Source organism: Dicentrarchus labrax, unplaced genomic scaffold, assembly GCF_905237075.1.
Source record: "Dicentrarchus labrax unplaced genomic scaffold, dlabrax2021, whole genome shotgun sequence".
In the NCBI taxonomy this organism is placed as follows: Eukaryota; Metazoa; Chordata; class Actinopteri; family Moronidae; genus Dicentrarchus; species Dicentrarchus labrax.
The window spans coordinates 19,683,710-19,699,095 of NW_026136703.1; the positions used below are offsets into that span (position 1 = coordinate 19,683,710).

The following is a 15,386-nucleotide window of genomic DNA, read 5'->3' on the forward strand; positions in this document are numbered from 1 at the left end:
ATACAGTAAGATGACGTTTCCTTCGGAGTCACATGACTCTTTACAGTAAGTCCAACATGGCAGACGGAGTGGATCTTACGCGGTAACTAAAGCAACATTTCAACTGAAACAGACACAGCCAACACTACTCTGCAACCAGACATCAACGATGAGGGAGAGACAGAAGAAAAAGAAGGGGAGGACGTGGGCGGAAGCCGCCAGAACGGTACTCAGGGTGCTTTTTAATCTGCCGTTTTGTTGTGGTTGTTTTCCTTGAACGCTCCCACTTGTACAACTGTGTTTATGAGTTCATGACCTGCTGCTGCTGGTGGAGACGAAATGTTGCGTACACCGCGCAAGGCCTGTGTTGACGGTTAAGACATACTGTGGGGGAGAGAGAGAGAGAGAGAGAGAGGGAGACAGAAAGAGAGAGAGAGAGAGAGAGAGGGAGACCTGCTGTCATTAGCCGCGTAGCTTTCGCTCCTCTTGTCGCCGCCGAGCGAAATTAGCGTCGACCCTGTGCACACACACACACACACACACACACGTCGTCCATTAACCCTCCGGTGTGCTGTGTCCCGGGACAACACACGGGTGACAACGTCTGTCACGATTTGAAGTCGAGTGAAGTGAAAGCATGAAGCGATCAGCGCGGCTAAGCCAAGGCTAGCACGCTAACTCCCGCTAGCGCTAAAACTCAGTTCGTCAACAAGTTTTGTCTGAAATCAGTTGCAAATAAAACCCAGTGTGTGTGAAGCGTGTTGTGTCCGCATTAAAGCTCACTGCCCCTACGTTACCTTAACGTGACCAGGTTATTATATTGTATTTGCGTGGCAGCGTTTTCGGCGAGATATCATCAAGAGTACAGTACTGCATGTTGCTAGCATTGCAGCTAGCCGTGTAGCGTAGCATGCTAATGGCTACAAAATATAGAAAAACTCCCCGACAACTGTTTCATTAATAAAGTGTCACAGCGTTGCTTGTATGTGTGCATCTACTGCTCAGCGGTGCTTTAGCTTCACTGACTTATTTAAAATGAATAGTTTGTCCGTGTAAAGATCTTAAAATGTAACACCGTGAGTTTGTAAACACCCATGAAGTCCTGGTTCACTGAGATACCAAACATACTAACTTACAGCACTGCGGGATATTGTCACAGAAATGTACAAGGTGGGAGCAACAATCAAAAGCAACATTGTTTGCTCTCCACATGAAGTTTCTGTAACGTTGCTGTGAGATGTTTGTTTTGTACAAAAGTGCTGTTGTGATCTTGCTGCATTCCCAGTTCATGTAATAGCAGATGGGAGTGTTTCCAAAAGGATGACAGCCGTATGTGAAAATGAGTCCTTTCAGTAGTTAACCACTTGGTATTTATCATCAGTATGACATGTAGACGTGCGTGGACCAACATCATAGCAGAAGATCCGGATCTGTTTTAGGCAAAAAGCCACAATGTTTGTGAAAGGTTTGTGGTCCTGATTGTTTTTATCACACAGTCAAAGTCAAGAGTTAGAAAAAGCTTCAGCAATGTGAAATCTCAGCCTAAAGTAGCCTTGAGACCACATGTTTCGTGACAACCGCTCTTCACTTGAATATCTGACTCATCTTATAATGCATTTTGATGTTTTATTATTGTAGGTTTTGGAGAAATACCCCAATACGCCCATGAGCCATAAAGAGATCTTGCAGGTGATCCAAAGAGAAAGGCTTAAGGAAATAAGGTAAATGTTTTTGTGGCATCGACAGCCTTACGAGAGTCAATGTCGTACAGATAGGAGACATGTTCATGAGAAAACACTTTCTCCCTCTGTTATTGATAGCCCATATCGTGTACTTTCCTTTCTCTTGTTCACATAGTAACAATTATTTTATTAAATTAATAATTGTTGTTCATTTCTTTTTGTTTCATTGTCACTGTTCTCATCCAGAAGGTAAGAAAAAGCTAGCCCCCAACCCCAAACCCTTATCTTAACAAACTCACTGTAATGCCACTATTTTTGGTTTTTCCTTTTGCATGTTATTAACAATAACATGTCCTAGGTTCAGTTGCATAAAGACACAGCGTTAGTCTCGCTCATACCTCACCTAGGCTCGCTATAGCAACCTGTTGCATTAAAAACATGATTCTGTTTTCCAGTGTGGTACATTTCTTGATGTTCTAACAAAATATAGCATGGACGCTAATGACAGTGCTTTGACTAGAAGTTCAACACAGCTGCACACGAGCCAAAGAATTTAGTGGGGGTGTAAGTTTAATGACATAAATTATCTGGCAGATTTTAGCCCGTAACATTTGTAAGCCTGACTAGTGCAATTTTCCCAATAAATAACAGATGTTGCTTTTTCCCCCTAATCTCAATGCATTTTATTATATTATATACTATCTGTTGCACTGTATAACACAAATGTAAGTTGATAAAAATATTTTTTTTTCCTCACTATACCTCTGGATACATCTCTGGCGTGACTGCTGAGGCATTATTATGCACTCCTAATTAACTCAAGTTAGTTCTGGAAATGTTTGACTTAACTAGAACAGATTTTTATGCAACAGACATAGTTATGTCAGACCATTTTTTTCCGAGAATATCAGTTCCTCACGATGTTTAGATTAGTCTTGAACCAGTTTTATGCAACTGATTCTGTATTAAATATTCAGTAAATTGCCTCACAGCTATAGTGTGTGAATCTGCCCTGAACTCACACATGTTCTCTTGATGCATGATGTCAGTTCCTCCCCAGATATCAGACCAGCATTTACCCGTCTTGCGTTTTTCTCCCAGCTGTCTGATTTATTGGGGAACGGATGTGTAATTTGCGTTTTTCTCTCATGATCCAGCGGAACCTCGCCGTTGGCATGTCTTAATGCAATGCTGCACACAAACTCCCGTGGTGAGGAGGGGATCTTCTATAAAGTTCCAGGCAGAATGGGGGTCTACACATTGAAGGTTAGGACACAAGCTTTCACTACTGTGCCCTGTAAGGCCAAAAATCGTGAAATGAATTGAGAAAAAGATCATTCACAGTGATTTATTGTTGTAATTGCAACCATTTGTCAGTTTGTTTTAGGAAGAAAGCATAAATCTTGGTTGGCATCATGACACGCTAACCAAAGATAGATATGTTCATACTCAAGAAATGATGAATGCTCTGGTTGAGGAGGGTGTGAGTGCGTACACCAAAAGATGTTTTTGAATTTCTGCTTGACTCTTCTTTTTCTGTATCTATAACACAAAGGTGTAATACACTCTATGTACTCTATTCTGTAGAAGGACATCTCAGACGTGGTGAAGGAGCTGTCTGAGGAGGACTCTGAGGAGAGCAGTGACAATCTTTCGGACTCCCAAAGCACAGAAAACAACAGCAGTACCATCACTCAAGAGGAAAGGAGAGGAAGATGGATGCGAAGAGGTATTGTGCACCTTATACAGGCTCACTATTAACAGTGTGTACATCACTGCATCCATGAAGTCAGTTCTTTAAGTAGGGTTTACAGACGTCACCAAAAGCTTTTTTGGGTCATTCAGGAATCATCAAACAACATTTATAATACCATGATTATAGTACATTATTTAATTTAAACATTTGCTGGACATTAAACTGAACTCATTACTTTATAGCTGATAAATACCCCTAAAAATTTTTCTGTGCTTTATTTGTAAGCTCTGTATTAAGGAGTAAGGGTTTCTTTCTTGTTGCACAATTGTTGCTGCTGTTCAACAATCATTCTGGCAGAATCAATGGAAGAGAAAGATCCCCTGTCATCCATCAATAAAGAATAACACAATAAGTAAGGACTGCAGGTCTGCTCATTAGTTGATTTTCGCTGGTTGGTTACATTGCTCTGTTATGACTCTGAGAGTTAACGCCCCTTCTCAGGCGTTGTTAAAAGTCGATGCGGAAACACAGGAAACCAGCTGAAGTAGCATTTGAAGAGGCACACTGGGAGTGTTTTCACGACAAAACATAAATTTTATAATAATAATAAACCATCTCATCACAAAATGATTCTTGGAATACACTGAGCATCAGACATGATGATAGCGAAAGGTGGGTTTTATTTTTAAAACGAACACGCTGTGTCCGTAATGTCTTATTTGTCAGCAGGGAAGCTGCGTGCTGAGCGTGGCAGTCACATCATAGCAGTTTTTGCTTTTTTTGTGCGTCTGTGAGGTCAAATCATTGCTTTATTGTGAATTGCACACCTGATTGTGCTTGATTGCAGAGCAGCTTCGGAGAATAAGCTTTCCTTCCATTGCCAATTATTTTGTTTTCCTCAGGCTGTGCTCTTACTGACTCTCGTTATTTCTCTCTGCCACTTGAATATTATAAGTGACTGTTAAAACAGGAAACGGTATTTTCTCAGTATGACCCGTGACCACTTCCTCATTATGCACAAGTTAGAAACTGCCAAGCAAATAACCTTCGTTCACATCTGAGTAGGAGGACTCTGATATCGTTATATTTTTGAACTAATCAATACAAAGAACCACAAAGTCAAATGCAAATTAAGTGGAATCGAAAAAGAAACAAGTGGAGCTGCTATGGTATGTAGAAAAGGTGCTCTTGTCAGAAATATCCAGTAGAAAGATTGTTGTGAATAATCTTCCTGTTGAGTGGTTGGCCCTTTTTTTTATGTAATTTGATAGTTTAGCAAGGTAACGTAATCTGCTCCTTTGTGCACACTCTCGGTTTCAGTTTCATCAAAACAAAAGCGTGATGTGATAAAGTCTGTACAACACCCTCAGGAAGTGTATTTAGTAACATCTGTTTCGTGCTTTTGTATTTCGTAGTTCCCTCCAAGCTGCAGTCACAGCCGTCCTCCCCGCAGCCTCGATGCTCGTCGCCTTCTGTCCCCACCAGTAAACTCATCTCTCCCTCGCAGAAACACAGCAAGAAAGCTTTGAAACAGGTACTTTTTGGTTCTGTGTTTTCTATTTTTAATTGTTTATCGGATTATTTACTACATTGACTGTTTGTGAAAACACCCGTCTCAGATGTTACATGAGTTCCTGCCACACCCTCGTACTCACATACACTCATGTAAATCCCCCGTCAGGCCACTCTGCAACTCACACATATACATTCATGTTAAGCATTGTAATGATTTCATGGAGTGTAGAGTTTTTAAACTAGGACTCCTTCTCTTAAATCCAAAAACCGTACTGATCAGAATGTGAGTTAACTGTCCGTCAATCTGTTGGATGTTTGAATTTATTATTGTGTCATATATCAAAGCTAATCCATGATCCATGAATCCAGATTTCACCACATTTATCTAAACTTTTTGACTGTTTTCAGTAAACACATTCCCTGTCTGTTTAACATCTTGTGCTGATTATTTTAAAACAATGAGGCGTCAGGGAAAAATGCCTATAGCTGGTTTTACAGTATTAATGTCCTCATAATCCACCCGTTCAACATTTTCCTATTGGCTGCTTTGTGCCTTTTGTGTTCCATTTAATTAGATTTCACTTGATTGCACAGATTGTAATTCACTCCATCTGTGCTGGTGTGGAAATTTCAGCTTTGTAAGACCAATTTCTATTCATTTATAGGGCGTAGGCAACACTAAAAGATGGCGATTTGGCCAAAATATTAGTGCTCGAGAGACCTATGGTGTACATTTCTTTTGTGATTTTCTTTTTATTTAAATCAGCTAAAACAACAAAAAGGCACTCTGTGGAATGTCTTGGATTGCTTCTTTAAACATTGTGTTTATGAGGTGATCAGACTTCTTCGACAGATTTACAACAAATAGATGATTTATGCTTGTGTTATGCAACCTATGTTTCATTGCTGCACTGTTATTTAGCTGTTATTCAACAAGGCAAGTGGCCCTGGGGGGGGTAGTTGCAGGGAAACAGAGTGTTAGACAGATTCACGCTCTCTATTTCTCATACTCCTGGCTGTTTGTTGCTTCCTTGTTTTGCTTGTTTTCAGGCCTTGAAGCAGCAGCAACAGAGAAACCAGCGCAGACAGGGGGGAATGCCAACCACCTCCAGTCCCAGACTGCTTCTGAAAACCATCAAAGATATGGCTGACATTACTACAAAGACTGGTAGGTGGCAGCTATTATGTTGTCAAATACAATATCCAATGAAATGAATAGTTGCCCACTGGGCTTGTGTGATAGATGTAGATCCAGCTCACAGGAATCAGGTGTGATATGCAGTCAGTTTGGACATTTTACTAATGTTCATTGCTTTATATTACAAACAGTTTTGAATATGAATGACTGATATTGATGTAGTAGAACAATAGGCATAGTATTATCGTCATCCAACCATGACTCATATATAATTGGCATCAGCAGTGTGGAAACGTTAGATCTCTTGCCTGCAATTTCTCTGAGCTTTTCCTTCTACTCCTTTCCCTCAGTCCAAACAGAGTTATGCCACCCAGTCGTCCCAAGGAAGGTTTCCCAGAGGTCAGGCCGCCTGAGTGCAGGTAAGTCAGACATCTACCTAAATGTAAAGCAGCAGTTTGGAAATCTTAAAGACAAGGGCAGGGCATGTTATTTACTGTCAACAAATCCCATGAAAAGACCAAAACCAATAATGACTTAGTGCATTTATCTGTGTTGCCAAAGGCTAGTAAAGCTTATTCGTCTTTGCCATAGACCTCCGTAGTTGTCCAAAAACCAAAACAATTACAAACCACCCTGTTGCACTGGATGACATGTTCTTTCATTAAAATCAACAAAGACACTGTAGTTTATTTTGAGTCAGCTACACTGTCCTGGTGCCGTAAATACTTACTAGTCCACTGAAAATATATGAATCAGCATGAAATAGTCACCAACAAATGCCCTATTTATTTTGCCTTTTTAAAAATGAAACTGTTGTGTTTTTTTACACTAATGTTTTTTCAAAGGTTTGAGTTTTCAGTAGGAACCAGTGTGTTTGGTGATTTATGCCATAGACAGGTAGAGAAGTCGGAAAGTATTGACAGAGGGATGCATGCATTGTTTTGGATTTTGTTGACAATAAGAAAATGTAGAACAACCGTTAAAATACTTTTCAATAATCTGACAGTTAGGTGCAAACTTGCCTGCTCACTTGATCCTACATCAAGTAAACTGCATTATTTCAAGAAGCTGAGGAACAAGTGAAATGATAAGTCGGAGTAAATTACTCAAGAAGCCAGTTGCAAGATTGTCATGTTTCTGCATTGCTGGATCCGTCTTGGCTTACATCTGTTTCCTGTTTTGTGTTGCAGGGCAGCTGAAACGTACCAAGTGTAAAATAGATGTGGAAACACCAGACTCCATTTTGGTTAACACCAATCTGCGGGCAATCATCAACAAGCATACCTTCTCTGTTCTGCCCCCAGATTGCCAACAGAGGCTGCTCAAACTTCTGCCTGAAGTTGACCGGCAGGTGGCGCTAAGATTATACATACTTTTTATGCTTCTGTTGCATTATTTAGCACTAAATGTGATGTGTGTAATATTATTGCATGCAATTTCTCATCTTTCCTGTCACTCTCTGTCACAAAATAGTTTGGAAATGTTTTTTAAATGTAGAAACCCTCTCTGCACATGGATATACATTTCACACACAGCTAACTCCTGTACAGCTTTCTGTATTCACTGATTCTACATGTTTAACTGTACATCACATATGGGAAGCGTAAGTCAACATACTGATGCAGTGACTGTGATTGTGATGATGTTAGTCATAATATTGTGCCTACTCTCCCCAGGCCTGCATGGACGGCCTGCTGAAGGTCACTAGTTCTGCCTTAAACAATGAGTTCTTCACTTCAGCAGCACAGTCTTGGAAGGAAAGGCTGGCCGAGGGTCAGTGCAGTCGTTCCCAAATGATAATAACTTCAATAACATTCAAACTTAAAATGATTGTGTCACCAAGTATAATGTAACCTTTCCCTTTTTGTATTACGTAACTTTTTCCTTTACAGGAGAGTTCACTCCTGAGTTGCAGTTACGAATGCGCCAAGAAATTGAGAAGGAAAAGAAAGTCGAGCACTGGAAGGAGGCTTTCTTTGAAAACTATTATGGTGAAAAGTAGGTTCTTTTTTGTGATTGAAAACTTTTATTGTTTCTTTATTCATTAACCCCATCCAGGTTTACAGAAGTTGGCATATTTTTCATTCTTTCCAAATGCCAAAAGACAGTTCCTTTCAAATTAAAAGGCCTCTCCTGTAGTACCTACAATACAAACAGTAGAATGGCAGTCTTACTTTTTCTAAGAATTTTTGTTTCTCCACATCATTAACAAGATTGAATATCTAATTTCAGAAATGCATTGTTATTAAACGGTGGAGTGTTTGAAAGGATTATGTAGAGTTGAATGAGATTCCAAATGGGATCTAAGCACCACCCTCCTCTCCCTCTCACATTACAGGAGTAGATGAATACCTGGTAAGATTTCTTCTTGGAAACATATAAGTATGTTATTAGTAGAAATAGAGTGGAATTGTTCACGCTATTCATAACATTGTATTGGATTGCTTCGAGACAAGGCTAAATCAAATTGAATCGACCTGTTAGCTGCTTAAAAATGTATCTAATTTGGAGGCTCATTGATTGTGTATCAAGATGCCAATCGAAGGGGTCTCGCTGGGTGACTTGCAAAAAGACTGAATGGATGATTACCAATTTTTTGTTGTTGCAATATGTCATACTTTATAAGGCTTCTAGGGTGTAGAAAATGTTTTATGTTGTAAAAAATACATAACTTTGTACACAGAAATGTAGGGAATATGACTTAAAAAAGTAAACAAAAACTACACCATAATGTTTTTTTCTGTGATATATCAAACAATACTAACAGGGAAAATTTTGTTCAAAGTTCAACTTTGTGTGTAACAGTACCTTTATAAATCTCTTCCTTTTTAAGAAAGCTATTGATTTATGGATTTATTTCTTTGTCTGTCTTTCTGCCTTCCTCTTCTCTCTCTTCCCCTGTATAGTTCTGGGCTCAGCTTTGAGGAATCCAAAGAGCTGACAAAAGCTGATCTGAATCAGGAGTCTGCCAGGCCCCAGCCCCCGACTCATCAGACAGGACCTGCCGCTCAAGCACCGGAGGATCCCAAGGGCACCGAGGACAGCAGCCAGACTGATGCTGCAGCCACTGCTGTGAAAAACATGAAGCCAACACAGGAGCCTCTGAAGGCACCGACTGCTCAGAGAGAGCTCATCTTCACCACAGAGCCCATGAAGACACGGCGCTCACAGTACGCTGAGGATCGTAAGCTGAACACAATAGCGCAGTCTGCTCCAACACCTGCAGCGACAACACCTGCAGCGACAACACCTGAGGTTGTGAGACTGACCGAACGGGCCGTCGTAGGAACGCTGCCTGAAAAGGAGCATAAAGAGGAAGTGAAGGAGGAGAAAACAGAGCTTCCCCCGCCGCCAGTGAAGAAGAGCCATCCACCAAAGGCTAGTTCAGAGTTAAAAGAAGATCAGCCAGCATCTGTGCTTAAGCCTGCTGAGGAGAGTGAACAGGTCATCTCTGAACCCACTGGCCCCTTGGAGCCGGTGAAAAGGAAATCTGTCAGTGAGATAGAGGGTGAATTGACACCAGAGAAAAGGCCCCGTATGTCCTCAATCTCCTCTGTGTCTTCAGTCTCCTCCGTATCTCCTCCAGCATCATCCACATCCAGCCCTCCTACACCATCTCCAACAACAAATCAGAGGGTTCCTCCTCTCAAGGTAGGGAAATGTTTGTAAAACCTCTTCTCTGATCTGTCTATCACTGAATATCAAAAACTCACCACTTGTAAGCTTTAAAGGTGGTTCTAACAAGTGTGTTGCTTGCTTCTTTGCAGAGGGGTGGCAGCTGTAGTCAGCTTGAATTAATAGTAGAGTAGATTCCAATGGCAATGAGAAAAAATTGTCCAAAATGATCAAAATGTCCACTGATATTTCTCAAATCCCTCCTGCATTTTTCTGCCATTGATCTTCATGCTCAGTATGTTCCAAACTGTATCTTCACTAGTAAATCCGTAAATTAGCTACTTTCAGCAGTATTTTTGAGGGTTTTGTAGCAATGAGGAGGCGACAACATGACACAGAAGTAGTGTATTTTGCTAAGTTGTGAACAATGTTTTACTTGTATCATAGATGTTTTTCATCTACATATATATGCATATCTTAAAATAAATCTCTGTTTTGTCACTTTGCAGATCTCAGTGTCACGAATTCTTCCCGTTCCACTGTCACCTAGCCAAGTCTCACCTAGGACTCCCCTCCCAGCCCCGCTTAGCAGCCCAGGCCGCACTGGTGCTCGCACTTTGGCTGACATCAAAGCCAAAGCCCAGCTTGCCAGAGCGCAGCGAGCAGCAGCTGCCGCAGTATCATCTGCTTCAAAGGGATCGGTGCCAGGCCCAGGGCCAGGGGGAGGCAGTGGTGAGCAGACACAGCCATCGCCCAGCCCCAGCCCAACTTCCCCACAAGCATCAACCAGGTTACCAGCCTCCGACAGCAGCAGCGGTCAGACCACTACACCTCCTTCTCGCCCATTGGACTCTTTTGGTCAGCTAAGCCCAAATCGGTCACAAACATTTTTCTCTAGCATAACTGACGACAAACACAAAGCTCCCTCTGCTGGTATTGTCAGTGCAGGACTCCATAGCGCTCAAAAGAGTTCAAACACATCAATGCAACCCACTCCTTCATCTGTGCACGCTTTGAAGGTACAAGAAAGCCCATCACCAGCTGGATCATCAACCAGGACCATCTCCTGTATCCCTGCAAACAACCCACTGGTCACTCAGCTTCTGCAGGGCAAAGAGGTTCCATTGGAGCAGATCCTCCCAAAACCGCTATCCAAGGTGGAAGTGAAGATGTCAAACTTACCCTCTGGTAGCAAGGGGAAGACGTCACACTCTGCTGAGCATAGGGTTGATAAGCAGATGTCCCACCAGTTCAATACAGCAGGACGAGCAGGAGTTTTCTCAGAATACGCAAGACATCACAGAGAACTTCCTGATAAGGAGACTCAGGAGCAGATCCTACAGGCTCTTATGCAGAGGAAAGTGCAGCAGAGCCAACCTTACGGCGGTATGGGACCTCAGCAACCCCAGTATAAGGTCCATCAGCTGGTGCATGCAGAAGAGCGTCAGGACCAATCCAGGATTTCTGTTGGATTTCTTGGTCGTAAGAGGATGCCCAGGCCTGCCATGACAGGACATTACCTGCTGAATGTGTCCACATACGGCAGAGGACCAGAGAGCAGGAGACTGCACCAGTCTGCCATCCCAAACACTTCTGTGTCCAATTTAAAAAGGGAAAGCACAGAAGGAGAGGAGGTGGCTAAGGAAGAAGAACCAGTCAGGAAAGTCTTCTCTCCTGTTTCTGGGGTTAAGACAGAGCAGCAGGTATACTCAATAACCAAGTCTGATGAAGCAGGAAGCGTTCAACATTGGTCCAATGTAAAGACTGAGCCTGGATCAGAGGATAGTGTAGCTGGTGCCGATAACAACAGCATCAGCGCGACAGCCAAAGACACCAGCCCTTTTTTACAGTCACACCGAAGGCACCTCGAACTCTGCAATAGTAATCAAGGAAACTCCGAGCCATATCTTACCCAAGTGGACCCCAGTCACCAGCGGCCGTCTGCCTTTCAACCCCAGAGAACACTCGATAATCAGGAACCCGTGGCAGCATCGTGCTACGGTGGCACTATCAGCATGTCTGTACCTCACACTTTGAACCACAGCACTGCAGGCACCGGCTCTTCCACTGTCTCATCGGAGGCTGACAGCGGCGGCGTCCACGGGAGCGTCATGTCTTTCTCAGTGACTGTCACCACCATACCCGCCGGTCACTCGTTAGAACACGGCAACCAGGGCGAGCCCTCACCTGAACAGACGTTCATCGAGGGCCCCAACATGGAGGACGTCCAGTCTAAATGCTACTGCCGACTGAAGGCTATGATCATGTGCAAAGGATGTGGCGCCTTCTGCCATGACGACTGCATCGGCCCCTCGAAACTCTGTGTGTCATGTTTAGTTGTACGATGATATGAAATTAATAATAATTAGAGGATATGGTTTGATTTGCATTGAAGCGGGGCACAAAGCAGAGCCAGGTCATACAGAATCAGTACAGAATCAGAGCGCTCGGGAGAAGCACATTAGCGGTGCTCCAGACAAAACAACCAGCATGTGGTCGCTGTTGGAAAGGCAAGGATTTACACTGGATGGTCTTTGTTTCACCAACATCTATGGAACGTTGTTTTGTGCAATTTTTTGGTAGAAATGTCAATCAGTTTTCAATCCAATCAGTAGTCTGTCAGATGTGTGACAAATATAAAATCTGGCAATGTTTGCACTCGCCTAGGATTAGTTTGATATATTTTTTTAAATATATATATGTGTGTGTGTGTAGTTTTTAAAAAAGGAGGGAAAATGAATGTTGTTATTTTTGTAGAACATAATGACTGTTGTTGTGTTTTAGACTGACACTTTTTATTATTGGGCCTAATCAGTTATGGTTAACGGCAAAAAAAAAAAGGGCGCTAATGATAATCATTGGTTGTAGAGTACCTCCTATTTGGCATTTATGCACGCATGGCAGGGAAGTGCAACTTACAGTAACTATTTTATATAAAAACTGTACATTTATTACTGAGCACACTCAGATTCAAGAACTAGAAAGAGCATGTATAGTTTTAGAAAGAGAATACAAAAGGAATTTTGAATGATACTGATTGCACATCACATCATTTTTTGACTAGCAGTTACAGAGCGAAGCACTTGAAACCACCTGGATATATGGTAGTAACTGTGTACAGCACTTACATTCAAAATATATGGAGAAAGATTCATTTATATATATAAAAAAAATGCCTATATGTTGCTTTTGACAAATTGAGATCTTTTCCATTCCAGGTCAAGGTCTAGAGTCACTTCCTACTGTGTGAACCTGCATTTTCTCCCCGAAAAGCCAGTTTGTAGATATTGTGTCCCGTGAGGTGGATTTTCTCATGCTTGTATGTCTGTATAGATACATCAGCAGTGGCAAACGGTAAAAAAAACACTCAAGGCAAGGGGAGAAAATGAAGATAATTTTGTTTTTTCACTGTAAATATTATGCTCATTTACGGTATATGCCTAGATGTAGAAATGTATTTTATTTTATTCATGTGGCACACCTTGCTTCAGCATATCCAGCTGTTTATTACTTAATTATTTTTACTGTGGAAAGAAAAACAGAGAAGAACAGTAAGTTATGCTAAAACGCTAAATGCTTTATCTCAGAATGATTCAGCATAGTATGCTTCAGTTTTACAAAATGATTTGGAGGTACAATATGACACTGATTAACAGGCGGGCGTAACACTTCACTTTTAAATGGCCTTTTTTCCAGAGGATTGAGAGCGTTATCCACCATTTAAATGTGGTATGAAGTATTGTGAGCACAAAATAATACTGTATCATGTTTATATAATGTACAATAATGTATATGTGTGATGTTCAGGGATGGGCCAGCACATTTGTGATGTGAACACTGTGTTGTAGCTGCGTTATGATGATGTTAACACAGTAAAAATAGTTATTTTACCACATATTAACATGCAAAAAAAAAAAGGCCAGTGTGAAGAGTTACCTCAGCAGGTTCTTTGGGTGTTCATGCTGATTGCAAATTAAGACGCATCAACTATATTTTGAAATCTCCTGGAAGTGCAAAGTAGGCCTGTTTTATAGCAATTATTTCCAAGGTAATATGCCAAAGTCACCTTAAAGAAAACAAAATAATCAGAACTTGTTTTTAATGTCTGACTAGTTAATCAAAGTAATATATTTTAATTAATATATTTTAATATAAAAAAAAATCTATTTGCTAATTGTTTTTGAAAATCAACAGGGTATTTACTATAATAATATATTGGCTGTCCGTTTTTTCCTATGATTTTGTCTAGACTGGACAGACCACCATACAGACTTTTTATAATTCAAATTGCCCAGGTATCAATATTCTGTATGGCCCAGGTTTTTTCAATGGATCTATTGGTCTATATTTTTCCATAGAGATGTTGTCTAATACATGTATCCTGTTAGCTGTCTACATTTGTGTCATTACCTTATGAAAAGAAAAGGAAATGTTTTTAAAGCACCGTTTTTAGATCAGTGGATTAATCAAAGTCCATTTTTAAATGTATTTGTTATTAAATGGGGGTTGTGTCTTGTGGAAAATTGGTTTTAAGATTGTAGAGTCAGGAGCGGTTTCCACTAACCTAGTATAGTCATTTCACTAAAACTGGCGTACCAGTATTTGATTCTGTTAACACAAATTTGATTTATCCCCAATAAATATTTAGTTCTTATTTGGTTGAATGTGATGTTAGGATGCTGTATTTACTCATGTAGAGTCGGGGACTAGACTGCACTGCAAAACAATTAACAAAAACATTCAATCATCCCAAAAGGCAGCTGAAATCTTTGTTAATAAGGACTGAAACCTGAGTCAGGCAGCAGTCCCCACTGTCATTGAAGTTACCTGTTGTGTGTGCATTCAGAATAGCAGTTCATATAGTATTGACTGTGCAGGGGAAAGTGTCATGGGCAATCCCCACCATTTTAAAATGTCACGTTTATCACTAGGTGAATTTGTTTAATATGTCTGTGTCATTTTGTCTCCATTTAAACTCCGGGTGAATGTAATATAGTAATCAGCACTTGTAAACAAAGTGTATTTTATCAAAAGTTATAGACTATTATGAATAAATAATGAAAAGAGAAGTGATTTTGTTTGTGTTTACTGGTGCTTATCTCACACACAGAGGGGAAATTCTGATTGCTCGTCGCTATGATTGTGTCTCGGATTTGGCTTAAAGCTTTCAGATTTAACAGCAGAAAGCATGAATTGCAAACTGGATAAGAAGCAGGAAGCAGGGTTGTTCTAATATCAGTTTGCCTCTGGTTATGCAAGTAAAACTCCAATATTTAATGACTCACAGTTGAAACGCAGATTCACTAAAAACTCTCCAGGTTGAATTATTAGTAAAAGTAAAATTAACAAAAGTGGGTTTGAATATCTGTTTCTTTGATAAAGTATAAACTCAAAAGTACAAGCTGGTCTACATAAAAACTTTTGGGGAGAATTTAATGACTCCCAAGGTGCCTTTTTGGCAAGAAACATCAAATCACTGACCTTAAAACTCTGCTCGCTGCTAACAGCGATCTGAAGCTAAAGATCATGCTGATGGGAAAACTAGTAACAAAATCTGCATCTTAAATTCATTCACTTTTGGATTCTGGGTATTTTTTGGATGATTTAAGCAACTGTGAAGTGTTTTGAATGTGCTAATGCACTCTGACTGGATTCTTCTCCATGGCAACGGAGGCTGAGGCTCACTGTTGTATTTAGGGCCGTTCACTGGATGGACAAAACATGATTTCTTTATGCTGAGAAAAAATCAATAAACTGGTTA

At 40.7% G+C, this 15,386-nt stretch overlaps 1 protein-coding gene across 5 annotated transcripts; it reads left to right on the forward strand.

Annotated features, from left to right (window-relative positions):
- The first annotated feature begins 30 nt into the window (after positions 1–30).
- Positions 31–14,694, forward strand: asxl2 (ASXL transcriptional regulator 2). Of its 5 annotated transcripts, XM_051389357.1 has the most exons (13): positions 418–1,149; positions 1,361–1,444; positions 1,618–1,700; positions 2,819–2,927; positions 3,249–3,390; positions 4,773–4,891; positions 5,923–6,040; positions 6,361–6,429; positions 7,201–7,361; positions 7,687–7,783; positions 7,903–8,008; positions 8,917–9,661; positions 10,135–14,694. In XM_051389357.1, the coding sequence occupies exons 3-13, from the start codon at positions 1,645–1,647 to the stop codon at positions 11,971–11,973; spliced, it is 3,561 nt and encodes a 1,186-aa protein (XP_051245317.1). In that variant the 5' UTR covers positions 418–1,149; positions 1,361–1,444; positions 1,618–1,644; the 3' UTR covers positions 11,974–14,694. The 5 variants fall into 5 exon arrangements, with proteins under 5 accessions (XP_051245299.1, XP_051245317.1, XP_051245308.1 ...); XM_051389339.1 differs by lacking the exons at positions 418–1,149; positions 1,361–1,444 and adding an exon at positions 31–205; XM_051389348.1 differs by having other exon boundaries at positions 418–1,444.
- The last annotated feature ends 692 nt before the right edge of the window (positions 14,695–15,386 follow it).

Excerpts from the sequence above, each read along its gene's own strand:
- asxl2 (XM_051389339.1), top strand. The coding sequence starts at position 149 with ATGAGGGAGAGACAGAAGAAAAAGAAGGGGAGGACGTGGGCGGAAGCC. Across the intron at positions 7,362-7,686 it reads TGCCTGAAGTTGACCGGCAG|GCCTGCATGGACGGCCTGCT; the intron begins GTGGCGCTAAGA and ends TACTCTCCCCAG. Across the intron at positions 8,009-8,916 it reads GAAAACTATTATGGTGAAAA|TTCTGGGCTCAGCTTTGAGG; the intron begins GTAGGTTCTTTT and ends TCCCCTGTATAG.